Source organism: Callorhinchus milii, unplaced genomic scaffold (assembly GCF_018977255.1).
Source record: "Callorhinchus milii isolate IMCB2004 unplaced genomic scaffold, IMCB_Cmil_1.0 Scaffold13, whole genome shotgun sequence".
Lineage (NCBI taxonomy): Eukaryota > Metazoa > Chordata > Chondrichthyes > Chimaeriformes > Callorhinchidae > Callorhinchus > Callorhinchus milii.
In genome coordinates this window covers 1,798,729-1,823,803 of record NW_024704754.1, presented here as the reverse complement: position 1 = coordinate 1,823,803, position 25,075 = coordinate 1,798,729, and the positions used below count along the sequence as shown (strand labels likewise).

The 25,075-nt window shown below is 39.6% G+C and overlaps 1 protein-coding gene across 1 annotated transcript; it reads left to right on the top strand.

Annotated features, from left to right (window-relative positions):
- Positions 1-688: 688 nt before the first annotated feature.
- LOC103183705 (glucocorticoid receptor) lies at positions 689-19,450 on the top strand. The gene is made up of 8 exons (XM_042340046.1): positions 689-796; positions 1,933-2,131; positions 6,580-6,696; positions 13,415-13,687; positions 14,821-14,965; positions 15,720-15,850; positions 16,149-16,306; positions 16,805-19,450. Exons 1-8 carry the CDS (start codon positions 689-691, stop codon positions 16,958-16,960), a joined length of 1,287 nt encoding a protein of 428 aa, XP_042195980.1. The 3' UTR covers positions 16,961-19,450.
- Positions 19,451-25,075: the final 5,625 nt, after the last annotated feature.

Sequence of the window (25,075 nt, the reverse complement as noted above, 5' to 3'; positions counted from 1 at the left end):
AAGTAGACTCAGTACCTTGCATTGTGGTATGGTATGCTATATGTTTTATTTGTTTTTTGCTGAGGTTTGAGGACCACATCCTGATTGGAGACATAATTCACAACTCAAATACTCCTCCACAAGGCGAGACAGAGAGGAGAGAGTTCACAGCTCTGCCATCTCTTGGCTACATCTACTTACAGCTCACCAACTTATTTCAGAGTTGGTGAATCCCTGGGAGTAGATCATCACCGTTTCTCTTCTGGGACAATTAATGGCTTTAGTATAAACAACAGATTGTGAGGGAGAAGAAGTATTTTGGAAGGAATAACTAAAATGGACTAGTGTATCCTTTATCTTCAAAAACTTGTGACTGAAGCGAAAAGTAGTGCATATAATGAATTGGTTCGACGAGGAGGTGAAGTCCTGAATAATCCTTGCATTTGATATAGCGCCTTATCACATTGTTGAGACTTCTCAAAGCACTTTGCAGAATATATTGTAAAGTGGTTTGACTGTGTATTTTGTGGGTGAAATGTGGCAGCCAATAATGCAAACAATCATTGACTGAGGGACCAAATTTTTAGCCGACAAATGAGGTTAAACACACAACCACTGATCCAGAAATGATAGTACAGGAAGGATTTGGGTGGAGTTGCTGATCATTCAATGAGATTTTTATCAGTTTTCACAAAATTCACCAAATACCATGTTGCACAGTTACAAGTATTCGATTGAATGCAAAGAAGTAATTTTAGAGATCATTGGTGAGCACGCATTTGGAACGTTCTGTGTACATTACATTACCTTCAAAAGGGTAAAGATGTATTTGGAGAGGGTTCATGGAATACTAATGAGGCTTTAAGTTCTAAAGCAAGTTGGGTTTATGGTAATGGATGCCAAATCTATTGTAATATTGTACCAAAACTGCTCGTCAAGATGTGGGCTGTGTCGTTGCTGGAACTGTCGGTGTCATAAAATTCTGATTACCATAGACCACGTGGACCAAAAGCTATGAGTTGACATCACTCACCTCGATTTGTGACAGATGGCAGTTTATGCCTAGTGTTGGTTTGTCTTAAATCCTCATCTGTAATAAATGCAACTGCAAAGTAATCATCGTGGAGTACTGTAGCTCAGTGGTTAGAGCACTTGCCTCGCAAGCGAGAGGCCAGGGTTCGATTCCCAGCAGGGTGAAACCTTGGGCAAGTTTCCTTAATCCACACGCCTGATAATAATCCCTCAAGGAAATAAAACAATAATAAATTGGTCGCTTCAATCCACGACTGTTTGACGAACACTGCTGTGTGCAATTGGCTGCCGCGTTTCGCCCCCAAATCTACAGTCAATTCACTTTACAGTAAATTCTTTGAAGAGCTTTGAGATGTCTACGAGACATGCAAAGCGCTATATCAAATCCAAGGAAGGATTATTATCACATTAAATTGTAACTTTCATTAAAAGTCAACAATTGGGAAATAGAAAATAAATTTGAACTGGAGAAAAAATAAAATATTTGTTTGGCAACATGCCACGGGGGAAAATAAAAAAAAGTTGTGTGGCTTTAAGATCAGTTGATGTGATTTACTGCTCATGATCTGCCATCTTAAACAAGATTTCAGGCTAGATGAACTAGTTAACAGAGGCAAACAGTCACTAACACAAATTAGAAATAGAAATATTGTGGTCTCCCCCCAAAAAGTTATTGTAACCTGCAAACTTAATTTTCGAAGGAAAACAATTTTTTTTAAGTGGATACGCATTGCTACCAGTAACATCCTGACAATAGTTCAGTAAACAAGAGCTTACTTTTGTGTTGAATAAAAAATGTGAAGTAATCCATCAAAGGGTTGAATAGTGTTGATGTCAGAGAAAATGTAGAGGATGTCAGCCCAGATTGTGCATTTCTAACCAAGACTGATTTATACTTAAATTCTTGTTTGATTTATTCAGTGTAATTCATCAAGTTTTTTTCTGCACTCTTCTACTTCCAGCTCTGTCCTAAAATTTGATGAAAGCACACCTTCCTCTTCCTCCTCCTCGGGGCCACCTGCCAAGGTCTGTCTGGTTTGCTCAGATGAGGCATCTGGATGTCATTATGGTGTCCTAACCTGTGGCAGTTGTAAAGTTTTCTTCAAGAGAGCAGTAGAAGGTAAGAAATAGAGTATCGCCAACAATTAAACATTGGCAGAAAACTTGCATTAACTGTTTCTAAAACAAATTCAGTCTTTTATTTTATTACTAAACCCCCTCCAGGCTCGACTGTGCAAACGCCCTGCTTGTCGGCCTTCCCAACTCCTCCCTCCACAGACTGCAGATAATCCAGAACTCTGCAGCCCGTGTCCTCTCCCACACCAAACTCCGTGACCCCATCTCCCCCACTCTCACCTGACTCCACTGGCTCCCCATTCTTCAGAGGATCCAGTTCAAGATCCTGGTCCTCACATACAAAGCCCTCCATGGCCTCGCCCCACCCTACCTCTGCGACCTCCTAACCCCATACCAACCTGCCCTTTCCCTCCGCTCAGCCGGCTCTGGCTGCTCCACGTCCCCCGACCCACCCGCCCCACCATTGGCGGGAGAGCCTTCAGCCACTCTGCCCCCAACCTCTGAAATTCCATCCCTCAGTCACTCTGCCTTGCTCCCTCCTTAGCCTCCTTCAAGTCCCGCCTCAAGACCCTCCTCTTGACCATGCCATTGGCCACCCCCCTTCCCCTCCCCTTCCCCTCCCTTCCCTTACCCCCCCAACCCCAGCTCGGGTCTGAAATGCTGTACTCTGTCCAGGGCCTTGGGGGGATGATGAAACTAAGATTCCTGGTCACAGAATTTACAGTATGTTGAAACCATAGAAATTTACAGGATTGTGAACCACAAAAGTAAAAAGATTTGCACTAGTGACCCATACAATTGCCAAATATTAAATTTTGCAATATTACAAGATCTCTCCTCTATGTTATTCAATATGACTGACAGTTTTTCCTGCTGCTTTTCTACTGCCAAACCAGTTTGACTTCAGGCCAAACATATTGTGTTTGGATATCAGAGTAATATTAATCAATCATGAGGAGAGAAAACCCCACCGTCTGGTTCCTTATAAAGTCAGGGTTTCTGCATCTAATCTCTTAGTCCAGCCTCTGCTGCTACTAAAGTGAAAAATCTGTCTTCATTTTTCCTACTTAATGGTAACAAGGGAGGGTTTTCATAGAAATACCTTTGTATGCTTTGATGGTAAGATATTTCCAAAGAACGTTTCTAATATATTGACAGTACAGTAAGTAGAACAAGCTTTTGAGAACTTTTGAATTTATAGCAAAGAAAACAATCCAGTATCATAGTGTATTTTCATGTAAATAACAGTAAATTAAAGGAATCATAAGTTTTTACATTGTTTTTTTCAATTATATGGAGTGAAAATAGGAACACCATTTTTCTCTTATCTAGTGTGTGCCAAGGAATGCATCACAAATCAGCGCAAATTGTTTACTTTGATCAGGAAATGCCTTTTCTCAGGTTACACTGACCAGTTTTTTTTTGCTTGTAATTTTTAAGCGCATTCGTTCCATTCCATTCAACAAGAAAATGTCCAAATTACCTTGATTATTTTTTGGAAAGCATGCAGTCGGTTTCAGGTCCAGTTTCAGAACCCAAATAGACATTCATTCCTTTATTTCAATATTTCCTCAGTTCAGCAACTCATCATAGGATTCCTGTCAATTCCTAATGCTTCTGTGGAGTCAGTTTTGAAATTGTATCATTGGAAGTAGCAGTCCTTTTTTTCATTATTTGGTTTTGCTGAAGGCCAATGGAAACCAGGAAGATAAAAAGTTAAAAGTGCATAATCATCAGTAATGTATAATAGTACTCGCTAGCTGCAATAAGAGCTTGTCTGTCTGGATTTTTTTTTGTCCCTAAGGAGGTCCATTTACTCTTAATAACAAGTTATCCAATCTAATTGCTTTCATGGAGGCAATGGTATTTTGTTGGTGGATAATTAATTAACATGTATATTAAATCTGTAATGGGAAATCAACCCTTAGAACATGTCTCTGTTGGGAAAATCCAGCCATGTAAACGAATTGTTCAGTCAGACCTCTTTGTTAAGTGCTTGGCATAGACTCTGAGCAAGCAGATGGAATTCATATTGTCAGTGATAAAGTGAGTTACATGTTGCTATACCAACATCAATTATAGCAAATTATGACAACAGTAGAAAAAGAACACAACTGATTAGTGGCTAGTTAGTTTTTTTAAATCAATTAATGAAATATTTGGAAAAGTTTAGATAAAGTGAATTCAATAGAATAGAGTGATCTACTCTAAATATGATCCTCGTTGATGGATATTTAGGAGAAATGGATAAATCATTCGACTAGAAATAATGTCTATCTTTTCATTTATACCAGAAGTCATGCACAAGCAACATTTTAAACACCTCTTCAAAACCACATTAATGTTTCATCCTCGAGATTGCCACAGCTATAAAAAACAGAGAATGCAGTTTCTGTAGAGGAAATATGTGGCAGGGTTCTGGGGGCAAAAATAGCTCTCAATTGTTGTTTAAACTGGTAACACTAGTATTTTGGAACAAACCCTGTTCCTGGGTCTTTGTAGTGCATCCACTTTTCTGAATTTGTCAGATTTAGGGGACTGTGGAGGGAACTGTTATTTTGATAACATATCCCTAAGATCAGAACTAAAACTACGCAACATTATTATTCAATTGAAAATAAATTATTCTACATTTTCTGGACATCCACAAAAGCACTTGCTGTTGCCATTGAAATTTTATCTGATGACAAATCTAAGACTGATGCCTATACATTACCTTTGTATAAAGAAATCAGGCATCACGTTTCTGATCTTTTTTTTAAGAAAAGTCAGTATTCTACAGAAGCCAGTACAAGGTACATTTCCACTGACAGATTGGGTTTATTTGGACATTTTCATCTATGACGTTCTATGTTACCCCACACACTGAAGCAAGTGTACCATTCATTATCTCAGATTGAAGTCTTGTTAGAGTGGGAGCGAGAGTCAGGACTAAGAGGTTGAAATAGTGGCATTGAGCCAACTTGCAGTGGAACCAGTCCAGTGAAATGTGAAAAGGATTCAGTGTCTGGCAGATTCTTTCACTTGTTATAGCACACTGATTGTCTGGCTCTGAAGTAATGTGTTTCAGAGACTATTTTTTTCTCTCTCTCTCCCGAAGTTTATGGTGGTGCCTCATAAATATGTTGCAGTAAGTAATGTACCCCGAACAGACTGATATGTAGAAACAAATAAATTGTCTCAGAGAAAAAGAACACTGGAAATAGATTTTAATTCAAGAAACTTACGCAAATTAAATCATTTACATTTATTTAGGTACGAAATGTTATTATCATTTTTATTTTGTGAATATTTTGTGCTCTAATGTATATAAATGCAAGATGTTGTTGTTGTGGTACATTCCAATTCCCACATTATCCATTCTTGTGGTTCTCTCTGAGTCATGCTGATAATTCAGTGCCAAACTTTAGGCCGCACTGTGCTGGGAACTTGCCCACTAGAAATTTAATTTAAATTGCCCAAAGCACATTTGTAGTAGGTCATTAGAGGAGAGAGGAGATCTTTATACCATCAGTTTGAGCTGGATTCGATCTCCAATCCCAAATTCAAAAGGATTATGGTATGACCAGTTTTTTGTCAGCCTAGGGGTCTGACATATGCAAAAACCCATCACTATGCTTAAGGAGCATCCAATCCGGACTGAGAGTTCCACATTTGTATGCCACCTACACATTGGAAATGTTCCTGTATCTGGAATCGAATGTGGTTTAACCCTAATTACTTCATTCCGGAGAGTATTTGGCATAGGTTGGCAAGAGCCAAGGCCCAGGGGACACCAAAGTATACATATTTTTTAAAGTATTTAACAATAGGAATTTTCTCAATTTGGAGAAAATTGTTATGTACTTTTTTTTAACTAACTGAAATCAGAAACCAGGTGGCCTAGTTATGACTTGCAGCCCCTGAGAACCATTTTTTTTCAAACTCAGAAATATTCTCATCGAGGCATGGATATGTTCTCTTAATGACATAAAGAGGTGCATTGTTAATTTTTCTAGCTAATTTTTTTTCGGTTTATTCCCTGGAACTGTCTTGAAAAGCCAACACCTGAATGCTCCCATTCATTGTGGGTGCAGCCAGTAAAGTATGGTAGTAATAATGTTGTAGTATCAATCCCTTTGGTTTGTGTTTATTAGCTTGGCAAAGTGTGCTGCAAGATTCTTTAGTGAATAGAAGTGATCCTTCAATGATTGTGGATTTCATTACCAAAACGAATGCGGCCAACTCATTTCCACAACTTTTTGTTGGGTAGAATATGAGATTCGGAGTTGGCCTAGTGAAGTATGATCTGATAAATAAATACATTGACCGTTTTAATGTATTGCATCCAGTGCTATACTTTACCCGTTCAGTTTCCTGGCCCATAGCATGTATTATGGTTCCTGCTAGTATTTGTTAATTTTCTAGCCACATCCATAAAGCTCCTGTGCTGGTTGTGTTTACAATGTCGTTGCACCATGAATCATCTTTATTTTGTCATTTTCCTTCTAGGACAGCATAACTACCTATGTGCAGGAAGAAATGACTGCATAATCGACAAGATTCGCCGAAAAAATTGCCCAGCTTGCCGTTTTCGAAAGTGCCTCCAGGCTGGCATGAATCTTGATGGTAAATGTAATCCTTTTTACCTAATGAGTGAATAATCTGCATTTAACAGCGTACATTAAAACAATGACTGATCAAAGATAGTGATTTGTACATTCAGTATGGATTAAAGCAGGACTGCCCTGTCCATATTTTCACTTGATATATTAGAGTCTGAGTGCAGTTTGTTGTGATACAGCAGCTGTGGAGAGTTATGTACAAGTTAAATTCATTTATGCTGGAATCAATTTAGAGTGACATGGGTTGAGGACTATGTGTGCAATATAATCTTGCATCACTCAGTTTCTGTGTTTGGACACCAAGTTGCTGAATTTGCTGCTCAATATAAAAAAAGATTGCTTCATTGCTGTATAAAGTGGATGATCGAGAAGCATAGGAATTCATGGTAAAAGTACACAGTGAATCCATTTTACAGTATATCTTGTAAAGCACTTTGAGACATCTCGATGACATGATAAAAATCCAGGGATTATTATTATAGTATTATTGGCAATGCAACAATCCAATCAAATGATGTCACCAAAGTGACTGTTCTCTTAAGTGTTGCATACGTTTATTTTCCTTTTGATGTTTTTCTTTTGGTCAGCCGGGTGTTTGATCCATCACCATGCTTAAGAATATCCAAGCCAAACTGAGAATTCCATACATCCCACGTACACATGGAGATTCCAGAGATAGATTGTTAGAATGGAATTTGTCCCTCCTTGGAGGGACACATCCTGCTTACCTAATTCCGGAAAGTATTAGGTGCAAGAACCAAGGCTTGGAGACCACAGAGAGTGGATACTGTTTGAGTCTAACCTAGCTAAAACTGGGTAGATTGACATTGATAGCACTGTCTGGCAAGCTTTCCTGCTGCTTTGAAAGCAAGGACAAGGATTTTGAACTCTATTGTATATGGGGGATGGGGAGCCATTGGAGCCCAGCGAGAGTGGGGGGTGTTAGGGTCATGGAGCCTGGTATGGGAAAGGTCATGAGCTGCAGAGTTCTGAACGATCTGCAGCTTGAGGAGGGAAGGCAGACAAGCAGGGAGTTGGCATAGTCGGGCCTAGATGTAATGAATGGATGAGGGCTTGGTGCCATAAGTGGAGAGGCAGTGGCAGAGGTGGATGATGTTGCGGAAAGGGTCATGGCACAGATGTGATGTAGAAAGGACAATTGAGGGTCAAACAAGGTGCCATGGTTGTGAGACTACCGGTTCAGCTCCAAGGAGTTTCAGTATGAAGGACAAGCTGGCCTGCCAGAAAACATTGGAGTTTAGTACATCTTTCAGCTTGCATTCAGTATCACAGGCTGTTAAGCATGGAATGGTATGACTGATGAAGCATAAGTGATTGGAAAGTAATGTGGAGCAGGAAACCTGTTTCCCTCAAAATATAATCTTTCCTTGCAGTTCATGCAGTAGTTTCATTTCTCAGCAGTGAGTGCCATAGTCTTGCTTGGCTCTCGTTCAGGTGCTCGTTCAAGTGGAATCTATCAAGCTGCTTGCAAACATGATTCCTTCACATGCATCAGGAAGCAGACCATAGAGTTCATAACAATCATTATAGAAATGGATGATCAAAGGTTCTTTGAAACAATACGTATTTCAGCCCTCTTAAGATCATGCAATCAACTTGTTAGTTTTGAATTACAGTTTCAAGTAAATTACAATGTTTGATTCATATCTTGGAGCTTTTTGGGTGAAAAAAGAAGCAAAAAAAAGTTTGATAGTGTTGCCTTAACTCACAAAACAGTTGGGGAGCTCTTGAATTGCTGTTGAATGTACCCGGATATAGAATGAAAAAATTATCTATTTCCCATGAATGGCATGAACTAAAGATGATCTAAAATACTCACAAATGTTATTGTGTATTTCTCAGTCTAAAGGAATACTCGGTTCTCGTGAGCACTGCCTGCAGGACATGGGTATTTAGATGAATCATCATCAAATCATTCACAGGAGAGGAACAGAAATCTTGAAAGATAGGGTGGAGTTCCACACCCCAATTTCCCACATGGCAAATTGAGTCCTCCTCTCAGGGGTGATTTTGTGGCATTACTTAGCAGATTGTGTGCATGGGTCATGAGCCCACAATTTTATTGAAAAAAGAAAGTGAAAGACGAAGATTAGTTCTCCAGTGTTCTAAAGTTAAAGCACCTTTGGTTGATATGCAGGCCTTTCACACTGCATGTGATACAGTTTATTTTGTCGTATTTTTTTCCCCAGTTACCCACTCAATTACCCAAATGATGGCTTATGCATAATGCATTGATGTATTGCTTTAGTTGATAATAGTCTGCTGGTCAACACGGCTTTTTGGCTGCCAAGTGAATGTAGCAGTAACAGCAGTCATTGTGCCGCAGGTAATGAGCTGCCAATGAAGTATAAAATTATATTTTCATTGGCACCTTTCCATAAAAATTACTGAAACTATTTTCAAACGTAGCCTATTTGAAGTGCTTATGTGGCAACTGTAAATTGAAGGATATCCTCCAGGGAAATAGAAATTGAAAAATGGTAAAAACTAAAGTAAACCTGTCAAAACACTATTTTTTTGAGGGATAATAATCCCTCAAGAAAAAAAATAATAATTTGGTCACACAATCCGTGCTGTGTGCAATTGGCTGCCAAGGTGACTAAATCTGCCGATGTTCAGTGAATTCCAGGCATTTATTATCCCTTTATTATTTAAATGTAATATTCTGAATTTCATTTTACACACTAATTTAAATCTCAACAGGTTTAACACTATAATAATTTCAGTTTCTAGTATCTAGCTTTGTTTCCATCTGTCTGGTCTCATCTGTCAGATAAATTGAGATGAGTGTGCAAGACTATAGAAACAAACGGGCCAGATTTTATGCGAAGATTTATGCCCTCAACGAATTCATGTTCCAGACTAAATGTTTCTCTTTCATGGGATCTTTAACATCAACCAGGACAGTGTAACGTCTTATCTGAAGGGCAGCCCCTTTGATAATACAGCAAGCCCGCAGCTGCATTGGAGTGTCAACGTAGACAGAATCCACTACCTTCTGACTTTGAGGCGACATGTAGAGACAGGCTGACACCTAACTATCTAAATTGGTTGGGACCTACTTAGCATGGTTCCTAAGCAGGTGCACATCAATGCTCTCCTGCATGGGGATTTCTGTCTGTTTTGTATCCTCCATTGCCATTTCTAAAATGAGATTGAACAAGAGCGCATTTAACGACTAATGTTATTGAAGGAAGGAACATGATTTCAGTTTGCACGATCTCTATGTTCCACAGTGAGGTGCAGCAGACAATATAGATCTCGCAGGCAAAATATTTTTAAAGGTTATTCCTGAGTGTATATACAATGAGAATGCACCGAGTGCAGAATGTACGTTTGCAACTGTTTGAATATTGTGAAATCAGAAATTGCAATATTCTTTCTAGTCATGGATGTAGCCCAGATACATGTTATAATAATAATAATCCTTGCATATGATATAGCGCTTTTCATGTCTTGACGTCTCAAAACGCTTCACAGAATATGCTGTCAAGTGAATTGACTGTATATTTGTGGGCGAAACGCAGCAGCCAATTGCGCACAGCAATGTCCCACAAACAGTCACGGATTGAAAATGACCCATTTATTATTGTTTTGTTTTGGAGGGATTATTATTAGTCGTGTGGAGTAAGGAAACTTGCCCAAGGTTTCGCCCTCTGCCTGGAATTGAACCCAGGTGTCTCGCTTGCAAAGCAAATGCTCTAACCACTGAGCTACAGGACTCCATGTTAAGTATTTGTTTGACACGAGTACTTTTACAGAAATCTACTGTTCACAACTACACCATAAGGTTCTGAGATGAAGCTGCAATCATATTCTTGAGAAGGCAAAAGCCATCGCATCCTGTTTATATAGGAGGGGAAGGAAGAGAGGGAGGGGAATGAGGCAAATACTTAATTAAATCATTGCAGTCGTCTTTTTTTTCCTCTGAAACCATCCAGATTGATTTAGGAGAAAACAGAAACCCAGATTCTGAAAAAGTGCTGATTCACTTCATTGATACCGGTTGGGAGGTTAGAATGCTTTTACTCTGCTGCTTTGACTGAAGAAACAGGAAAGCTGTTGATTTTGCTGTTCAGGCTGTGGCACTTGCGGCTGTCCTCCCCTTCAAACCACGTTGCAATGTTTGTAAAATAGCTCCCTCTGATGGTTATATGTTCCGAAGCAGAACTTTAGAGCTTTGCCAGTCTGTAGTTTGATGAATTCAGGCCCAAAGGTACTGAGAATGGAAAAGCAGAGAAAACGAGAGCTGAGCTAGTACTTTGGGAGCTTAATTTTGACTGCAGCGAAGATTCTGCTAAAACATTTTATTCTTGCTGTATCACAACAGCAATTTTTTGAGCATCAAATGAATGAGGGGAATCGAAGGTTGAAGCTTGGCACTGAATTCATAATCTACTGAATGTGCAAACTTCAGATTAGGTTTTCTATGGTTATTTGGATAAATTCGTCTTATTAATTGATAGTCATTGAAGAATTATAAATTGCCTTCAGTAGGCAAGTTTTTAAATTTCATCTCATCTTGGAAGATGCAAGAAAAGGAAAAAACTCAACAATACAGTTTGTGGGCTTTCCCTCAAGCACTGGTTTAATTTTCCTTGAGCTTGTGAGGAAGAGCTTCTATTTCTGATCCTGAAGATTACAATGCCATCTATATAGAATAATATTCCATATAGGCCACATAGCTGAGGGTACCAGAATTTAAAAAAAACTGTTAATTGTGTTTGGTTGGTTTATGAACTTTACTTGGAACCCTCTATTTAATTATAGCCCTTTGCATACTGTCAACCCTGTTCTGTTTATCTTAACACAAATGGTTATTAATTCCTGGTACTTAGTAATAATGAGGATAAGCTTAGTCAAAGTGTCTCTTGACTCTATGTTGCAAATGAATTATTAAATTGACAGTTCCCGGTTTTCATCATCGTATTAAATTGCGGAATAATATGGTTATGTTATTGTAAAGCAAGAGTTTAATATCCAGACATATTATTTATAACAATTTGTGAAAATCAAGATGCATAAATAGCAATGGAGATGATTTATTCACCACTGTTGGAATAGTTTGAGAAACAATGTTTCCTGTAGAATTTCCTGTAAAGTAGAATTTCCTGTAAATCAAGTTACTTTTAAGAGTATAGAAAGCATGTGAAATCTGGCAGAAAGCATGTGGAATTATGAAATACTCAAATACCATTCAGGACATACAATGTCTAGGATAGGTGACCAATAAATTAATTTTAAAAATTCAATGATGTGATGATAAATCAGTTTATAATGTCATGAAGTAAACTGAGATTCGATTGCACGTATATGCCAGCAATGTTGGCTCTTCTATTGATAATTTCCATTTGGGCAGTGGGGGTTGAGGATTGAAATGCATCAAGATCTTCCAAATGATGTTGGTGAACAGCTAATAAAAGTTTAAATGAGGGAATACAGGATTTCATGATACCGTTAAAACACTGCTTTGTTTTTTTATGTTTATGTTTTTTTTCCCCCAATGGCAGTGTAGAGAGTGTGTCATTCAACTTTCTCCCATCTCCACAACATTGCCTGCTTCCACCACTACCTCTCCTTTCGGGCCACTGAGACCCTTATCCATACTTTCATCACGTCCAGGCTTGACTATGCCAACTCGTCAGCCTTCCCAGCTCTTCCCTTCACAAGCTGCAGATTATTCAGTACTTTGAGCTCACATCCTCTGCCACACCAAACTCCATGAGCCTATCAGCAACATCCTCGTCCAGCTCCACCAGCTACCCATCTCCCATAGCATCAAGTTCAGGATCCTCGCCCTCACTTTTAAAACCCTCCACTGTGGTGCCCACTGTACCTCTGCAACTTACTAAAACCTTAACAACTCAACCCAACTGCTCCCTTCATTCGAAAGACATGTCCCTCAGTCACTGTCGGCAGTCAGGCTTTTAGTTTTTCTGCCCCCACCTTCTGGAACTCCATCCCCTTGCCTTAGCCTCTTCCTTATCTATTTCAAAGTCTGTCTCAAGGCCTTCCTCCTTGACTGTGTCTTCCCACTTCCAAACCCCTTGCCCCCACCCCTTTTGAATCCAACCCCCAGTAGGATGCAAACCCTGGACTGTCCAGCGTCTTGGGACATCCTCCTGACATGAAAGGCGTCGTATAAATGCAATTTGTTGTAGTTGTTATAAACTGGAATGTCAGACATTCTACTGGACTGTAGAAATCAGATGGATTAGCAATACTGCATAATTTTTTTGAAAAAATTGCATTCACTGTGTTGCTCAGCAATGTTACACATGTTTAACATTAAAGTGTACATTAATGTTTCTTTATCATAGAAATATGAAATGCTGTCTGACTGTAAAGCATATTAGGCTTAAGGGAAAAAATGCCAGAGATTGTACAGGGTCCAATCCAAAAACAATTTCAGCAAGCTTTTGGCAGTAACTTCAATGATGTAATTTGGTTTTACTGGGATAATCGCTCTCTGTTACATATTATGTTAACTTTTGTAAGTTTAAAAATACACTGCAACCATCTGCTGTCAGTCACAATAATAATTTAACGGATTTGTTTTAGAAAAACTCTCTGAACTACACATGCTCAGTCCCAGAGGATGCTGATCGGGTTTGGTTTCAAGGTAGATTAGTTTATTGTAATGCCTCTTCTGAGTGAAACATTTCTGAACTTAGCCCTAAATGTACAATTTTAACTTACAGCTCGGAAGACGAAGAAATTGAACAAGTTGAAGGCACCTCACAGTAGCAGCAGCCCTTCCACCTTCACTCAACCTGTAACCAAGTCAGCAGCCTTGGTTTCTTCATTACTGACTCCTGCCATGATCTCAATCCTCGAAGGAATTGAACCCGATGTAATATATGCAAGCTATGACAGCACGATCCCTGACACGCCTCATCGGCTTTTGAGTGGACTGAACACGTTAGGCGGTCGGCAGATGATCTCAGCTGTGAAGTGGGCAAAAACTATACCAGGTAAAGCAGCTGAGCGTTGGGCGTGATTACAAGCTGTATAAAAACAAACGAAAGAGGTTGCTAAAAAGCTTCCAGTAAAGAAATTTTGAAATCCAAGTTCATTTTCTTTTGTGTAGGTTATCCTGATGGGTGCTTGGCAAGCACCATGTTGTTCCAACTTTGAAACCTTGGTTTTAAAATTAAAGCTGTACCACTTTCCTTCAGTAAACTGTAATGCCTATTTTGTGGGCAAATGGATTATCTATGATTTGCGGATTGATGCATTAGTTGTATATAGAATTACTTAATTACACAATGGAAACAGCCCTTTTTGGCCCAACCATCCATATTTATACTTTATGTGACCCTCCGTCTCTTCTAATCCCCATTCCCTTGTCACTGTTTTATTTTCTCTCATTTATACATCAAGTTTGCTTTTAAGTACAGATGCTTTCTGCTTCACCAGGCGTAAGTTTCACGTTCTCACCAGCTCTGCGCAAAGAAGTTCCTCCTGCCCATTGTTTTGGACTTGCAAACAAGTGAATTCCGACATATTCTTGTCAAGCACAGCATCTTAGACCCAGCTCAGCTCCAAGAAGACCCTGCTTACCTTTCCTTCCCACACACCATCCCAAAAAAGGGCAGATGGTCATTTCACAAGTTAACTTTGAATAACACGTAGCACAAAATGTGAATTAGCAGTGGCATCTCTGGGCTGCGACATCAAGCTCTAATGACGCAACCCAGAGCAAGGCTTTGAGTGGAGTGGAGTGGGTAAAAGTTATCTTACCTGCAATAAAGTTCTTAAAGTGATAATGTATTAAGGGATACGGGGCAACGATGGGTAATTGGACTTGAGGTACAGGTCAGCCATGATCTTACTGAATGGCAGAAAGGGCTCAAGGGGCTGAATGATCTACTCCTGTTTCTATGTTGTCTGTGCTCATCTGACTCCTGTCTAAACCCATTGGGTATATTGGCAATATCATCTGTACAGGAAGGTGAACTGTTCAGTCAAAGAATGAGGAAGAGAGAGGTCAAAGCTTCAAACCTTATTCAGTTACTACGGCTATGCGCTTTGAGACGTCTCGAAGACGTGATAAGGTGCTATATCAAATGCAAGAATGATTATTATTATTGACGTTTTTCCACAGGATTTCAAAACTTGCATCTTGATGACCAAATGATGTTGCTGCAGTATTCCTGGATGTCACTGATGGTTTTCAGCCTTGGTTGGAGATCCTACCAATACACCAACAGCAACATGCTCTTCTTTGCACCAGATCTAATCTTGAATGAGTAAGTATTACATCAATACCTTTTTACCTTGACTGTCATCTGAGTTTATTTCATCATTGTTTCTGAATAGTCTGAACCTACATCTCTCGGAGATGGAATATGAAGTGTTATTGCTTCCTGTGTATAAGAACTTGTTTAATGATGATTCATTTGCATGGACTCACCTGAATAATTTCTTACAACCACCTGAATAGTGGTTAAATGACCAATCAGTAGTAAGGTACTATATCAATAGATCAGTAGTCCATTTAAGTATCACTTATTTTTAGTGGTAGAATGTGTTTTCCAGAAAAACTATTGCCTTCTTTGCGTCTCATTATGTAAAGAAAGTCACAGGTTTTCTCATGTCATTGAGTTTAAATCCACTTCGTGACATTTCCAAGAACTCAAGTTTCCATTAGTTGACAACAGTAGTTCTGGGTCTTGTATTTCAACTGATGACCGGTTTCTTGCAACTAAAGTATAGGTTTGCAGTAAGAAATATCAACTAATGTGAGTTGGATGTAATATTTCCAGACAGTGAGGGATTTTGCTGGCTGCTCTTTGTGTGGTTGTGGGCTGGCCTTCATACTGCTCTGCAATGATTACACACAATAATACTCGTTTTCATTACCAGCTCAGTGGAGGGATCTGAAAGGAGGTGGTTCATTTGGGGAAAAAATTGAATCAAAATACTTTCAAGAATACTTGTGAAGATTTATATGTAGAGGATCCTCAAAGGCTGATGTGTTTTCTGTTTTGCCTTCTATAACAGGGACAGGATGCAGCAATCATCAATGTATGAACTCTGCAAAGGGATGCACAGCATCTCAATAGAGTTCAGAAACTTACAGGTTTCTTATGAAGAATTTCTATGCATGAAGACTTTACTTTTGCTCAGTACAGGTAAGTACCCTTTGACTAGGAATGTTTGAGGACAGTTTTCTCTTTGTTTAAGCAAACATTTTTGGTGCCTCCATTCGACTGGCTCGCCGCGCTTTCAGCCACTGTGCCCTGAAACTCTGGAACACTCTTCCTCTATCCCTCCACCTTGCCCCCTCCTTCTTCAGGTCACGCCTGAAGACGTTCCTCTTTGGCCATTGTCAAGCGCTCTGGGATTCTACCCTTCTACCTGAGGGCGCTATATAAATGCAAGTTGTTTAATTGCCTGATCTGTATAAAATTATGTTTATTTTTGATGTAGTACCGTTGGACGGCTTGAAGAGCCAGGCTGCATTTGATGAAATTCGAACCTGCTTCATTAAGGAGTTGGGAAAAGCCATAGTGAAGAGAGAGGGAAATGCGAGTCAAAACTGGCAACGCTTTTATCAACTGACCAAACTGATGGATTCAATGCATGATGTGAGTATAATACTAGACATATTCTTTCGGTGGGTGTCCGACACACGGAAACCCATGGCCTTGCTTCAGAGTATCACACTACCCCACTCAATTATACTTGTGCATAGAAATTTCCCTTTGTGTGGAATGGAATGTGCACTTAATTCCACCTAATGTGCACCCTGCTAATCCTAATCCCAAAATGTATTGTGTACAGGTTGCAAGGGGACCCCAGCTCGAGCTTTGGGATAGCTTGGTCATGTTTAACCAGCTAAAACCATGCAGCTTGCCATTGCCAACACCGTCTGGTAAACTTCCCTCTGCTTGTCCTGCTAGGATCATTCTATCTGTTGGGTCTTTGGCTTCTAGGGTTAACAGGAGCCAAGTAGGAAGAATGATTTGTTTGCACCCTCCATGTCCTGCTGACTGACAAGTGACGACTCATCAGGAGTTCATTGTATTGAATCTTTTCTTACTGAGGACGAGCTGTTTCACTAATGTTTTTATTTTCCTCCTCAGCTGGTTGGCGGGTTGTTGCAGTTCTGTTTCTATACCTTCATGGAATCCAAGACTCTGAGCGTGGAGTTTCCTGAAATGTTGGTGGAAATTATCAGCAATCAGTTGCCCAAAGTCATGGCGGGAATGGCCAAACCGCTCCGGTTTCACCAGAAGTGACGGCCTTACACCGGGGGGAAAAAAAATTGCCTTAAAAATTATCCTGCATAGCTTTTCTTTTCACAAAGTGATTGGGATTTTAGAAATGTTTGTCTTGGCAAACGCTTACAATTATGTCATATGCACTACATATGGTTTACAGAGAGGGTCAGGCACCTGGGCTGAGGCAAAAAGGAAATGTTAAAAGATTCACAGCCTAAGAACTGTGCATTGGAAAAAAAAATTGTAAGTGGCAGAAATCTGCATGTGTTTTTGTTTCAGTGACCTTTTATTTTTGTGTATTGTGATACAGATTTTGATTTTATGCATGCATTCTAATGAGAAGTTTACAGTGTATATCGGCAAAGGGAAAATTGTGCCTTTTTAGCTTTCAAAGTCTAATCTAGCCAATTTGGACATTTTATTGTTAAATGCAGGAGAATTGCTAATTCGCTCATTTTCCTCTTATCTGTTTTTTTAATATATATATATATTAAGTGAAATTTGAGCCTGGTGTAAGAGATTTTCTTTACAGCCATCAATGAATTCTGTGTTGTACGCTTGAGTTCGCTCACTGCTCTCGTGTAAATATTCGAGAAAGTGGCTCTTTTGGAGGGAGACTGATCATTTACAGATGAACAAATGGGATTTGAACTTGCCTGAAAATCTAGAATGAGGGGGAGCCAGGAGGGGACAAATTCTAGAAATAATTTTATTTGAGAAGATTCTGGATAATGTATGTCACCTGTAGGAGCCCACAACCTGAGATTGTGTTGGTTAGAGGGATGTAATATTTGCCACTTGCGAAGGGATGAGCAGTTTCTAGAAATTGCGTTCTCAGTAGGTACCTACACCTTTTTACTTCATATGGCCATTGGTTCATGTTCACTATCAGATGTTTAGCCATGCTCCATAATGGAGCAAGCACAGTTTCTATAACAAGTTCCAGGATATTATTTAGGAAAATGCCTTCGGCTTCAATGGCACGGATGCATTCCTTGGTATAACCATATTGTAGAGTTTGAAATGATCAGTATAGTGTCGAATAGGTTTTATTCTGGCAAAAAAAGATTTATTTTTTAAACTTGGACATATAGATCTAATTGCAATCTACATATTATTCAGTACATTTTTGGTCGATCTGTTTGTTGTATCCATGCTGTTCTCTGGTATGCACTGTGGGATATATTGTCAGAAAATATTATTTGGGAATGGAATTCCACTTTTGTCAACAGTGGTAAGAGGTAAAGTGATGGTGAAAAACGCATACAGTGGTGACACATCCACGAGTAGCGGAACCACTGAGTGCTTCAGAAGCAAATCATACAGTATCAATAAGCTAAAACATATTGTACATTTTTCTTCCCTCCCCCACACAAATGTCTTGGTACCACCTGTGTTTCAGGTCAAGACGGATAACCCATCAAAGCTGTGAATCTCGCTGCCACTGATGTTATTTTATAATCAAGTGTAATTTAAGTGCAGCAAATGGGACAAAACATGTTCAGTGTTTCTCTCCTATTGAACTCGGGCTGGTGACTTTGGGCACAAGCCCATGACCTGGTAAGAAGTAATTAATCTGAACATAGATGTCAGTGTGACACCTGTCAGGGTTAAGTACTTTTGTAAGATGGGAAGCCCTCAGACCTCATTGTTTATTAAGCCACTTCCAACAGCTTATGGTTGAAACAACTTCTTGTATATATGAGCTTTCAAGCCCTCTTGTTTGCTATTATGTAATTTTCCTTAGGTCTCTAGATAATATCACTTGTCAAGCAACTACATCATATCCCGACCCTCATCAGTGTGTTTATTTGCTCGATGTTTTAAAAGATACACACTGCTTGTTCCCATCAATGATTTTTCTTAAATCAACAACAACAAAAAATGGTGCGAACCATATTTCTGGTAGCATCACAGGCTAATGTAGACCAAAGTAATAATACACATGTTGAAATATTAAGTAAAACCATGCTCCTGAAGACGACAGTTTGGGGTTTTTATATGGGAAACAAATTTTATGTGCATGTTTAACAATGTGCCTACCATGAAGATACTACAGCTATGTGTCTTCTTCCTAGAACATCCAACCAACGTATTCAATCCCTTGAGAGCTCACTATATCTAGCTCACACCCAATGCAGCCAAATTCCATGTCCATGCTTTTGTCACCTCCCTAAATAATTTAAAAGCCCTTATCGCTCCACTATCCAAAGAATCCCACCAATTCAGAACTCCACTGTCCATAGGCTCACCTGCTTTAAACTCTGTACCCTCATCACACCAGTCCTCGCCAGGCTCTGCTGGCTCCCTGTCACAGAATGGATCGACTTCACGTTCCTCCCACTTATCTACAAATCCCTGCACACCCTGGCACCTCCCAATCTTTCTGACCTGCTTACTCCCCACTCCACCCACCTACTGCCTCCGCACAGCTGACTCCAACCTCCTCTTCGTCCCTCGTCTCCTCTGTTCCACCATCGCAGGCCGTGCTTTCAGCCACTATGCCGCAAAACTTTGGAACTCTCTCCCTGAATCCCTCCACATTGCTCCCCCCCCAATTCCTCATTTTCAGATCATGTGTGAAGACCTTCCTTCCTCTTCAACAGTGCTTACGGTCACCTTTCCCCTGGCTCGTCATCAGGAAACATGAGAGCTCTGAGAAGCTACCTCGCTTGAATGGAGCTAAATTAATACAAGTTATTGTTGTAGACAGATTCAGTGCATCCCATACATTCCTGACAGGGAAAAAGAGCATGACCTTTGGAGGTGTGTAGCTTCTAAGTTAGAGGGATAGGTGGAGAAGTCAAGGCTCTTGCCGTTTCACACCAGGGATATATTACCACTGTACGTTAAAACAACCGCTTTATACAAATGTAATCTTGTTGTTTGTTGTTATAAAGGTGCCTTGATATTCAATATTTCTCACCCGCATGCCTCCTCACCTCTGCAGTGCACTCCAGCACATGCTGTTTCGTTACCTACCTTACCCCTGAGGTGCCTTGATCTGGGATGCGCTGTGCAGATGCAGTGCTGGATACAGTGTAGGGTTTGTTGGGGGGTGGGGGGAGGTCACCAACATCCTTCCTCTTTTTCCTCATCTTTTCATACAGAATGAAGGATAAATTGCAATTCAAGGATTGCACAGAGACTCTGTTGGCTTGGCTGCCAGTTAGGCTGGGTTGGGGTGGCATTGGGGAAGCTGAAAGACACAAATGTGTAAGGTTTTGTTAACAGAACCTTTGTTCGCTATAGAACTTCACAATGCTGAGCACAAACACACCTTCATCCAATTCTAAAGCGTGTGCAATGTTAACAGGACCTGGTGGTGGCAGGAGCCCTCCAAATTGTTTGCATCACAAACATCATTAAATACCCTATTTCAGAGGGATACAGTACAATTAATCATCTTGTGTTGATTTGTGGGCCATCATCTGTCCTGCTGTCAGATTTGACAGGGGTCAAATCAATAGTTTGAAGCGCATGGCGTCGTTTGCTATATTTGCACTGGTCCTTCGCCTCCTTGGCCTCTTTGGCTTCCTGCTGCATGTTGTCTTTTGTAAATCACATGTGCAATGCCATTTCACGTTCAAATGGAGGTATAGTGAAAGGACCGAGCCGTTCAGCGGGTGAATATCACCTTTTTGTTAAATCAGGTTCCATGACCTCAATTAGAAAATACCTTTTGAAACCTTTCTGAGCCTAACACTAAGAAACTGGAATCCAGCAACTAAAATGACAGCAGTGCTATCCAAACCTTTTTGTGGCAGTTCATGGAACAGAAGTTCGATCCTATTGTAACTTCACCTTCCAACAATTAATTTATTTGAATTTTATTTTGCCAATGTAAACACAAACATTGTCCTTTTAATCCGATTGATATTATAAACTTTAGCCCCACACTTTGGTGAAACAGCCACTGGCAGATCTGATGTATGAATTATATCTAAATAATTTGCACTGACGTATTTGATCTATTTGAGGTAATCCCACAATAACAATTTCCACATTAGTGTGCAGGAAGCTTGCTCCGTGATGCAAATTTACTGCTTTTCAATTTATTCTGTTGATTATTGCCCTCCCCAATATCTCCCACCTTTAAGCGTGTTTGAGTTTCATGGTGCTACTAAACTAGGAGGTGGAAGTGCAATCAGTAGATTATTGGATGTCAGATGTAATGCAGGAGGAAGGTGTGTTTGATATGTACCTAAAGGCATGCGTTTCCTAGGATATATCCATGCTTAGGGACTCGAACCTTTTTTCAAAGCTTACATTTCATCCTCGCCCCCAAATTAGCATTTGAAGTAAACTGATTGTGTTCTCTTGTTTTGGGGGGCAAAATAATACCACGGATGCTTTTACCCTCCTTTTCTCTCTCCCCCCCCCCCCCTCCATGTAGAACTAGAACAGGTGGGGTGTGGGGACGGATACATATGCATCCAATGCACTTTTCGAGGCTTTTGTCAACGACCCATTTCCCTTCTGCCAAATGTGAGTCACGGTGGATATCAAAGTCCAATAATGTCGACAATTCAAGGAAACTCAAGTTCTGAGCCTATCGCCACTTGGAAAACCGACTGTATTTTGCGGCTAAATTGTTTTTCTTCACTTCAAGAAATTGGGGTGGTTTTAGCAACGGATTCCTCAATAATAATCCCAAAAGCTTTTACCCTTGTCTGGTTTTTATTACTTTCTGGGGAGAAGGAAACATGGCTAGATCTTAATTTCTATGTAATGTACTGGAGAATTTTTTTAAAAAAATGCTTAAAAGTAACTGGTCTTTTAGATGTGGAGCATGATTTTAAATTGGAGTTGATTGTTGGCACAAGGCCCCAGATTCTTTCATGGTGTTGAATTGCTTTTCCAGCATCACTGTGGTCAGAAATCTTAATGAACAACTAAACACCCCTGGAAATATGGCTTGTGCCTGCAGTGTTAATCAGCTCTGTAAGAAGCGTGAGAGGGGAGTTTTATTTTTCAATGGGCCTTTTTTAACAAAAGATATATTTAAAATGGGCTGGTCCCATTTGATAAAAGATTTTTCATTGACGGGGAAGTATTTTTTTTAAACCTAAATACAAATAAACTTTGTGCCATACATAGCTCTGCAGCTACAGATAGTGATCGATTTTGTTTTTCATCGAGGCCCATTTCTATTCTAGAGGCACTCATCGAGCTCGTAACTCTGGTGCAAAACACCGAATAGAGTTTGTTCGTAAATACATATAAGATCCAATTCTTACAATTAGGTATACAACACAGAGTATATGTATTTATGTAATTTCATGAACAGGTTTCATGTACAGTTAGTCTGCAACTAGTTTGTGACAGTTCTGATTTTCAGCTACTTCATGCACATTGCTTTATGCTTCTTTTTCAATAGGAAAACTCTCAATCCTCTTTGCTTAATAGTCCCTTGCTTAACAAGGGTGTCGCCTGAGAAAGAACTCCCAAAGTCAACTTTATAAAAGGCTTTTGTGTACTGGAATAGATGCAAGTGTGTTTCATGTGCTTAACGCTTAAAAGCAGTGTCAGTGCACGTTTCTGAAGCAAAGTTGAGCCTATTCCTACCTCTCACAGACATTGAGACTTATCAAATATTTACTTCATGACCCACTGAATCTTAGAATTAATACATTTTCATGTTTTGGGGAAAGGTTGAATGCAACAATTTTGATAGTTGCCTTTCGAAAAGTGGAATTGTCCACTGAAGGTGCAAACAGAGTTTCTATATCACTGGTGACGTTGTACTAAAGGAATTATTTACAATTTCTCGATGATGCCCAGACTCTTTCAGGATTGAATTTCGTAGTTGCCCGCCTTTGATAGATCTGATCATAAGAAGTAGGAGCCATTCGGCCCCTCAAGCCTGCCCTGCCATTTAATAAGATCATGGCCAATCTTCTAACCTAGAAGATCGAGCTTGATGCCGAAGCTATAGATGAGTGCACATAAAACAAGTGGAACAAGATATGTTTTATTATTATCAGAGTTAATTACCTTTTTTGGTTGGGGGGGGGAATAGTTTCTAAAATTTTCAGTTTCCATTTTCAGTTGTCTATTCGTACATGGTTCTGAATCCATTGCTATGATGCAGCAAATGAGCTATGCCCTCAGAAAACAAGGTTTGACAGTGTGCCAACAGTGCTGCATGTGTCTCTAGTAAAGTAAGTGCCTGCAATATGTTTTCAGAAGACATTTTGCAGACAACGGTGCCCTTTAAAGATAGAAGTGAAACTCTAGGATTTATTATGCTGAGGTGATTCTATCCAACACAAATACAAGCCATAACCAGTGTCTGAGCCAAGCTGCCTCGTGTGTACCCATTACAAAAAGTACATTTTGTAAATTGTGAAAGGTAATTATCATGCAGTTAGAATAATAGAGGAGCATGTTTCTTAATTCACTTTATTCTCTAAATAAATCACACCTATTGTGGCCTTTGGGTGCAGTGGTTGACACTCAATCCTATGGTTTGTTAAATGAGTTATCAATGATTTATCTTGATTAGATTTACAGGGAGAAGAACGTTTAAGAAAAGCACCACCCTAAATTCATACACTAAAGTCTCTTAAATTGACAGTATTATTTTAGTAGCCGTTTTGTTGGCATGTAAATATCCCTCACCGTATCCCTTTTAATATTAGATTAAATTTAATTGAATGTGATGGTGCCATATTAAGTGAGCCCTTCAAAACATGTCACTTTTGGGGAAGTCAAATAAAGATATTTAAAAACATCGCAAATGACATTTTTTTTAGAAAAAGTGATTGATTATAAAGAAGGTAGAGTTGTGAGCTACTGATCCTAAGAATGTTAACGTTTGACAGGTATTTAGATTTTTGGGGGAGGGTGGGGGGAGCGTTTTATGAACTTGCATCCATGTAAAGACACCAGCTTGGAACTACGTTTCAAAACGATGGTGTCTCTAATTTGAATGTATGTATTTTTTATTGTAAAGACAAGACAATCAGATGTAGCCCTATTACTTCAGAGGGATTTGCTTGCATAGGTTTTTGCACAGGATCATGTGTAATAGTTAATTCTTGAATATTTGCGTAGATGTATTTTTTAAAAAAAAGCAAATCACGGGGTGGGAAGGGGGGATTGAACAAACACAAAGGTGGGGGGGGGGGGGACTGAACAAATGCAGGAAGGTCATAGGTGCCAGGATAGGAGCAACAAAAGGAATCGATATTTTGGAGACTTTATGGAAAACTTAATCCACCCACCCAAAACTTTTCAGAACCTATATAACTCCATCGTCTCTCTGAGCAACAACAGGCCTATGTTTGTACAATGAGTTGCGCCGTTTTACTATCCAGATAAGTCCTGGATCAGATTGGCTTGTGGCTTTTCTTAAGATGTCTTTAATTTTTTTTTAAATCCTGAAAAATTGGGAAATTCTTCCGTCAAATCTGTCTCATTCTGTTGCTTCTATAGAATAATTTACAGGCTCCTGCTTCCATTCTTTCTTAATTATGTATTGAGCTGGTAGATCTGTTTGGTACTTCTCAAAATGACACAATTTACTCATTTACATATGATGTTACAAATATAATTTGCATTGTTGTACAAGCATTTAAGTCCAGTAATTGTGAACTGCCTTCAACAGTGCTGATAATGGACAGAAATCGGTCAATAAATCTGCTTTTCCATTAATTGTCTGCAATCGTTTTTCAAAAAAAACATTTTAAATGACGTTATTTTTTGGACTTGCAAACGAGGAAACCCATCATCGTGCTTAAGAACTGTCTGGCAAGCGATCTGCTGCTTGTCCTGCTAAGACCTCTCTACCCATTAGGGCTTTCGTTTGCAATGTTAATGGGATCAGAGAAGGAAGAATTCTTGCCCCAGTGACTTGTCTGTTCCTCCCAAGTACATGAGCCAGGCTGGCTGTTTTGTCATCAATGGTTGGGAGTATTGTGGACCCTCTAGGTTTGCGGGCTTATTACACAAGTTAGTTCAGCTTCAAGAAGACGAGGCTTTACCTGCTAAACCCGCTCCCATAAGATAGTCATTAGTTGGTCATTAGACATCTAACACGCAGTTTAAACTCTGGGTAGTTGACGAGCAGGTAACAGGAACTCCTCACGAGCCGAGCCTTTGGTTACGCAGCAGACTCAGCATGGAATC